Source organism: Ptychodera flava, chromosome 4 (assembly GCF_041260155.1).
Source record: "Ptychodera flava strain L36383 chromosome 4, AS_Pfla_20210202, whole genome shotgun sequence".
NCBI lineage: Eukaryota > Metazoa > Hemichordata > Enteropneusta > Ptychoderidae > Ptychodera > Ptychodera flava.
This window is the reverse complement of record NC_091931.1, coordinates 48,530,255-48,537,871: the sequence shown is the minus strand read 5'-3', so window position 1 is coordinate 48,537,871 and position 7,617 is coordinate 48,530,255. Positions and strand designations below refer to the sequence as shown.

Genomic DNA, 7,617 nt, shown 5'->3' with positions numbered 1-7,617 from the left:
TGCAATTCAAATAATATGAATCCTTTACCGAGATTATATGCCTACGCAATTATACGCTAGTAAGATATAATTGCATTGAAATCATTAGTTGTCCCCTTAGATCACCGGAGTAGGGGTGGAGATTACACAAATAATTTAAACGAAACCTTGGGGTATTCACTTTCCAAGATCAGTACACGACCCCAGTAGTTGCTAGTACGACTGCCCGGCAGGTACTCTGATTTAGAAAATATTTTAATTCTAGCTTATATAATTTTTAACGATCAGGAAAAAAAATAATACGTAAAAAGGCGTTGGGTCGGCACATTCATCTCAGTCGTGATAGATATGATACTGCCGCGTGTAAACGTCAAGAAATATAATCCTGTAAATAGAATACCAAGGCAAATTGTGATTTTTAAGTTAACATATGTTTCAATATCGCAAATATTAAATGATATCTGAACCCCCTTATAACCGTAATTCTATGATACAGAGCCGACGTGGTCTCAGGATGAAGTCTATTCGGTGCCATGGATTGTCAGAGAGAAGTTATCCTCTGGCAATAAACTGTCCGCCTTAATTTGTCAGAAATAACATTCACTTTAACACGTATACTTTCGACCTATATTTGAACTCACTGAGTGGCGGCAGTAAGTGGATATTTTAGGCTCCTTGGTTCATCAACACGTTCCGTATCTTCAAAACACTCATACCTCTTGTACCATCCACAAATGGCATATTTTCTCAAGAACCGTGTCGCTCAACTCTGCGTACCCATCTATTCATTCGTATATTTATTTATTTACTTATTTTACACAACGTTGAAAATTTTCTATTTCCGCCGCTAGGGTCGTGAAAAATGACAGAATCGTACTACCAATCTCCGAACGAGTTTTGGAGGCGCAATTCGATGAGACAATAAACGACCAGCTACTTATGAAAAGAGTAGGCCTATCTCTAGAGCTTCCTACTCTCTCGGTACAAAAGAGCGCTTCAAACTATGTCGAACTTACTGTTTCCTACTCTCGGCTCCTAAAAATGCGTTAATTTATGTTGAACTTAATGTCTTTCAAAGAACAGTTTCTTCTTTATTAGTTGTCTTCTATAGGCCTATAATAACGGAGAAATGATTTCCGTAACTGTCTAGGGTAGGGCAAATTCATCTTAACTGTTTTACTTATATTGAAATTTAAATGAAGTCAAACCAAATAATGTGTCAGGAATTCACAGATTACTACACAATTATATCAAAAGCAGGAATGAAGTACATCAAAGAATTTCAGCCCTACTGCAATCGATATGCTTACCGTATAGTTCTGATAGTGCAAATGGTTCAAAGTCGTAAGGCTCGAATTGGGTTTTTGAAAAAGTTTGCCTGTAAGCTTTAGGGCCTACTGATAATCGATCAGGGTCAATGTAGATTCATTCCGTGTTTTTTGTTCCAGCGTGCCATCATTAATAGACTATAATTTTGGGTTTCAGATTACATACACTCAACCTATAGTTTGCATTTATAAGGGACTTTCGACCAAGACAAGAACTGGAGAAAGTTTTAGGCTTACTGACCGTGAAAAATCTAAGAGAAGCGATGCAGGCGAGATAAGCCTACTGCCGCGATGGGAGATGGTGGAGGAGAGATTGGAATTACAATTATAATTGACTGTTTTGCGCCTCTATTATTTTACCTACGTGCCATCAAACAGTTGTTATCGGTTTTGACGTCCACGGGGTTGTCACCTTGGTATCATTTACGCTGACCTGGGCGACCTGCTGGCCTATTAAAACCGTGACCTCAAAGCCCAGCCTGTGAGGATACAGAAACAGTGAACGCAGCAAATTCAGAATGAATTGGTTTGGCTTGCTAAATAAAGGGACGATAGACAAAGAACTGTAGCTTTAAAGGTTCAAAAAGGCCAGCTTACGGTAAGAAGATGATAAATGGTCAGTTGAACCAGTCACCATTGTTCGTTAGTTCTTGTGCAAGTCGTGGACATGACAAAGGCCTCGAAAACAAAGGCTGGATAGGCCGGTCTGTAGCGGCATTTGAGTTGCCCGATTTTAATCTGACAGTCAATTGTCATTTTTGTAAACGCTCAATGGAAAGCAAGACCGACACAACATGCAGAACACATGGAATCTTTATTTCGGTCATCATTACATACTTCAATCGTTATGGTCCGGTAATATCCGGGAGACCGAATCGTTTTAGTCTGACGGCAATCCCATACACAAAAGAATTTGCAATGAACACCTGCTGACATCAATACTCACGTCACGGGTCGACGGCTCGACCCGAAATTAAATATTAACAAGATCCCATTAGCCCCTGCGCTAATATATATGTAGTCGACACAAAATGGCGAGAAGTACGACAACCTGAATCGCATTTTTCAATCCATGGATGCTCAACAAGTCCTAGAAAATGTAATTTCATCGCATATTATATTGTCCACTTTTGATTTTAAGTGATATTTCTATCCAGGATGACCACTAGAGGGCGTAACTGTTTAACTAGCCAATGAAATTACAGCAAACTATCAACATCAATTGCTGCAAAATACTATAACCCTTTACACTATGCTGAAGAAGAAATTGCAGTCGGGGTCGCTCTGATTATCCCTTCTTGTGAGAGTTTTGACGCCAAACTATGGCTTTAATATTGAACCATGTTGTAGCGTCGGCGTTCTTGTATTTCAGGGATCGTAGGAAAATTGCGAGGTCTTCGGGAGACCGAAGTGGAACATGCGAAGATGACGGCGACGAGGTCGCGGTAAGTGAAACTTAGTATTACTCGTCCTATACTCTTAGTATTCGAAACATTATTCAAAACTTGTCGAAGAATCCCGTAAATACTGTATCCTTCACACATTGTTCAATACGTCGGCTGAAGCTGTACAATAGGCGAACTAATTATCTCTCAACAGTGCACACGTCGTACTGTCATACTGACATTTGTCGGTCTTTCTGTGACTTTTGATTGACCCGCACTCCTGGCCCGCAATCTTGATTTAACTTACAGTGTAAGGCTACGCATGGCTTACGAGGAGACTGTAAATTTGTAGGGATAAACGATCGATAAATTCAATACTGACATTTAAAAGGTGTTTATAAATGTACAACTGGTCTGCTCCAACCCTGCATAGAGCAACCTTTTTAAAGTCAACAACAGTGTGTTTACCCCTTCATAGTATCGACGTAAGATTCGTGGTACATTATCGAATAAGAGGCCGCGGCCATCGCATCGGTACGATGGTAGATTTCTGTCTTGGGCGAGTTAGTTTTGTTGATGACAGTGATAATAGCAAATCTGCATAACAGAAGCCCGCACCGTAGCTTATGTCGCTGTGATTACGACAATATTTTGAATCCTTACGCTCATGGACAAAAGGGAAACATTCGGCATTCATCTGTCTATCATACCTAGGATGCAAATATTGATGTGACCGTAAGCTCACTGAATGAACTGTAACTATGACAACCACATACAAATCCTCCACTGCAGAATTTGACCTTGGCAAATTCATAATGAATAACAGATTTTAGAGATGGGAATTAACTCTGCCAATATTGCCCAGGAGATGTCATTGCATTACTGTGGTATTAATTTCTTTTGTGTGCCATTTTAGAACAATCAGTGGATAATTGTTATTAAAGCAACACTGCTACAAAAAGTGCAGGAATCAAAGTCTAAAGCTGAAGTAAACAGAATCTCGGATGACCTACTTTGAATCAAAAGTGAAAAGAAATAGTATTATTTTGTGATGCTTTGACACAAATAGACATATATCTGAAAACCTCATACTTGTCAGAGGAGACTGTATTTTTGTTGTATTGCTAATGACCATAATGGCATAAAATATTTCTTTAGAAATAAGCAGACACAGAATACCAGTATTCAAATTTCTGCCATAAATATTTGAATGTCATGGCAAATCAGCACTCATTTTTATGCAGTGCTTTAATCAAAGCTTTCTATTCTGCAGGGGATCACAGCATGTAAATTTTTGTGAATATTGTTATTGAAAAAACAACAGTATTTAGAGCGAGATACATATTTTGTGATGAACATACACTGTTCTGTGTTCAATTGGTAGTATTGTCAGTCATGTATTTTGTTGTTAAGTGAGAATTGAAATGATTCCCATGTAATGAATTGCAACTACCATTTTCAAAAAAGCTCATGATTTTGAGTCTGTCCAGGTGGAAATTTGATTCATTAAAATAAAAAGTACCTCTTGATATTTCCTCTGACATATGCCCTTCTAATCAATATATAATCTTGAGTACCAATGTATATTGAATGTAGAGGCCAATTGTGAAGTCTTTGTCATTTTCAGATCAAAGTCCAGACCAAGACTTCAGAAAACAAACAAAAGGTGCCCATACTACATGGCATATATGTATGCTGCATTATTGAAGCATACTGAGCAAATATCACAATGGATTTGGACAGGTTAAGTTTGTCCCAAGAAGTGTTTACATAAGATATAGTAACATATCGGCTATCTATAACTTCAAAGTATTTTTCATACAGTTTCAGTGATAAGGAATCAGATTGGATATGTCAGACTATGCCGTTACTATTTGCACTCTGTCACTACCACAAAGACAATTTTGCATGATAATCACTGACCATTATTGAGGACACATTTACAGATTGTCTGTTGTGAAAATGCATTATCATGCCATGTAGCTTGAGACTTTTGCTATTGCACTATAGTATGCCATGGAAGATTGAAAGAATCAACATTCCATCAGTATGGCTTCAGAACATTTGTGCTTCCCAGTTTTATGGGGAGAACAACAACGTATAAAGCTTGTTCAGAGAATACCAAACAAGGCACATTAATCAGTTTTTATATTTGAAATCTGTGTTATTCCAACAGACAATGCAGATTTGCACTTACAAATTGTAGAGAAAACTGAGAAAAAAGGTTAATGCACATAACATACAGAATCAGACTTAATAACCAAATTATGTAAGTGATTCCCATATGGAGATCATGGAAATTCAAATACAGTTTGAATGATAACAAATGTGCATTTCAATAAGTAGGTCAAACTATTCCAGACACAAAAATAGAAAAAAGAAAACACGAGAAAGTGCTGAAGAAACAAGGAGTTTCTCAAGTTACATGAGTATACCAAACCTTTTGTTATAACTGTCTTATATTATATACATTCTTAGGTGTCCATCAAAAATTGATTCTTGGTTAAACTTTGATTTATAAATTTTACAATCTGTCACTCACGTTAGTTTCTACCAAATGTATTGAATTTGAAAGCATGTGTAAGGGTTATAATGCTTTAGTTAGTCTGAGTATACTGGAAAGAAATGAAATTTGTCGTGCATTATTTTCTAAACGTTTCTTTCATCTTCAAGCTAGCACAGTAAAACAAATTTTTTCACCTAAATTAAACTGCACTTTGAGGATACTAATAATAATAAATTGAACCCCAAAGACACTGTTTCCTTGTTATGTTAAGGAGGTGTATTAAAACTCAGAAATTACCACCAAATTTAATCCATCTGAGAGATTTAGTGAAAGAATACTGAATGAAAAATAAAACCATCGGAAATGCATGTCAATATCTGAATTCCCTGACTCTTCTCAAATGTTGAAGTTGTACTTAGTTTACAGCAGATTTATAAATTATTTGTGTCTCATTTGTGAGCGGATAATGTCCATTACACACACTCGGTGGCTTTAAAGGATGTATTGCTTGAGTGATGCTAGCTGTTGTTCAGCACATTTATGAAAGTAACGGAGTCTGTGCAGTCATTCTTGTCTAGCCACTTTTTCAATGTTGCCCATATGGGCTAACCATTGCATTTTTCAGCATTTAGGTTGGCCCTCTCCATCAAAATGTATTCTTCGCAGAAGGTTGAAGAGTTGTGTTGACTTGAATTGAAGGGGCACAACATGTTTTCAAATACACTCCTTTCCTCTGGATGTATTGAACCAAGTCAATTAAGTATAGGTAGATATGCTAATCAAGCTTCGGAATGAAAACATTTAAATATAAAAATGAGTTTAATGACTCTGTTTCATTATGTTAAACATAAAACCTTTGCAATCATGCTAAGGTGGAGAAAGTTGTTTTTACACATGCATAACTTTCTGTACTGTTTGTTGAGCATACTTTTGATAATAAATTCAGTCCATTGATACATATATACCTGTTTTGATGTCAAGAAAAGCAGTGTGGATCTAGGTGCTTTAAAATATTTTTCAAAAATGGAGAAAGCAACTATTTATAGCGTCTCTGTTTTGATGGTGAGCATTTACTTGGACAACATTTAAGTGTGTTTAAATGCAAGTAAATATTATGCTTGGCTTTTAAGTTGGTCAATGACAACTGCTAATGGTCATATTGTCTGCGATAAACATAACCCAATCGTTCCATAATGTCATCATGTCAAACTTGAACATGTTTATTGTGCACATTGTTGAAATTAAGATTGCTAATATATGGAATTGTTAGACCTGTAGCTTTTACAACTTATAATATCATTTATGAATATGTGTCCATTCCAATCATGATCATTAATTTAGATTCTGATAAATTTGATTAAATTCATGAGCCATCACTTACTTTGTTTATTTTAACCAATAATCAAAGAGTTGATACGGCGGTCTTGTTTTCAACTCATTTAAATGACAAGTTTACATCCTATATTTTGATGCTCATCTGATATTTTCGTATTGTTTAAAAAATTCAACCAGCACAAAGTGCTTTGCAATATATAATTTTAAGCTGTCTTCATTCATTCTTGTATCATGCAGGACAGACAACTAACAACTGAAAATTAATTAAAATGCTAGTTACCGTTTGGACAACTCCATCATATAATAGAAACATGACTAAACCAGTCAGCATCTGTACTGAAACAAAAAGAACACTGCAGTAAATTGGCTTCTTAAATGCTTTTTCAGAAACAAGAGTTAAATGACTTATGTCATAGTTTTGGAGATTGCATTATAGAATTTTGCATAAAGAATGAAATAGTTCAAATGTTTATCGCTGTTGATTTTAATGGTATGATTCTGAATCGGTAAAATTGTTTAGATTATTTAAAAAAAAACAATGTAATCAATTTGTTGTTTTGTTTACTAGTTACTTTCATGTATTCTGCTAATTTTCAATAAGCTTAGTCCTTTCAGTTGAATTCTACTCATTCCATTAGATGTAGCAGAAATTCTTGTAGTTTGAGTATTTACATGATACTTGTATAAGTGGGATTTCATTTGATATTTTGCAGAGATAATTGACAGTTGCTTGTATTTTGGAGAGCAAAATCACATAAAACTTCTTAAAAAATTCAATACAAGCGAATTTCAAAATAAATTATGACTTTGTTCACAAGTGTGACCAAAAATTTCACTTTGAAATGCAAGAAACTGTTTTGTACCTTTGCGCTTTCACATGCCATGAGCCAAAAAAACAAGTAAAACAAATTGAATACATAAACTTTCTTTTTTGTTACATGTTTATCCAGATAATTCCGTGTTTGAGACAGCTTGGATAAAAAAAAGTCTTTTTGCAAGCTACCATTAATGTTGATATTATATCTTATTCTTGTTATGAAAAACTTGACTACCAAAAATGTAGGGATTCCAGCTTAATCTTTCC

The 7,617-nt window shown here is 35.6% G+C and overlaps 1 protein-coding gene across 2 annotated transcripts in view; it reads left to right on the top strand.

Moving 5' to 3' along the window:
- The first annotated feature begins 2,311 nt into the window (after positions 1 to 2,311).
- The window catches only part of LOC139132029 (cGMP-dependent 3',5'-cyclic phosphodiesterase-like), a 48,146-nt gene continuing 42,840 nt past the window's right edge, over positions 2,312 to 7,617 (top strand). Inside the window, exons 1-2 of one of the 2 annotated variants that reach the window (XM_070698400.1) lie at positions 2,312 to 2,406; positions 2,680 to 2,752. In XM_070698400.1, coding sequence (XP_070554501.1) covers positions 2,405 to 2,406; positions 2,680 to 2,752 — 75 coding nt within the window. In that variant the 5' untranslated portion in view covers positions 2,312 to 2,404. Of the gene's footprint in view, positions 2,407 to 2,513; positions 2,753 to 7,617 lie in introns of those variants that run through there. The other variant, XM_070698399.1, reaches the window with a different exon arrangement.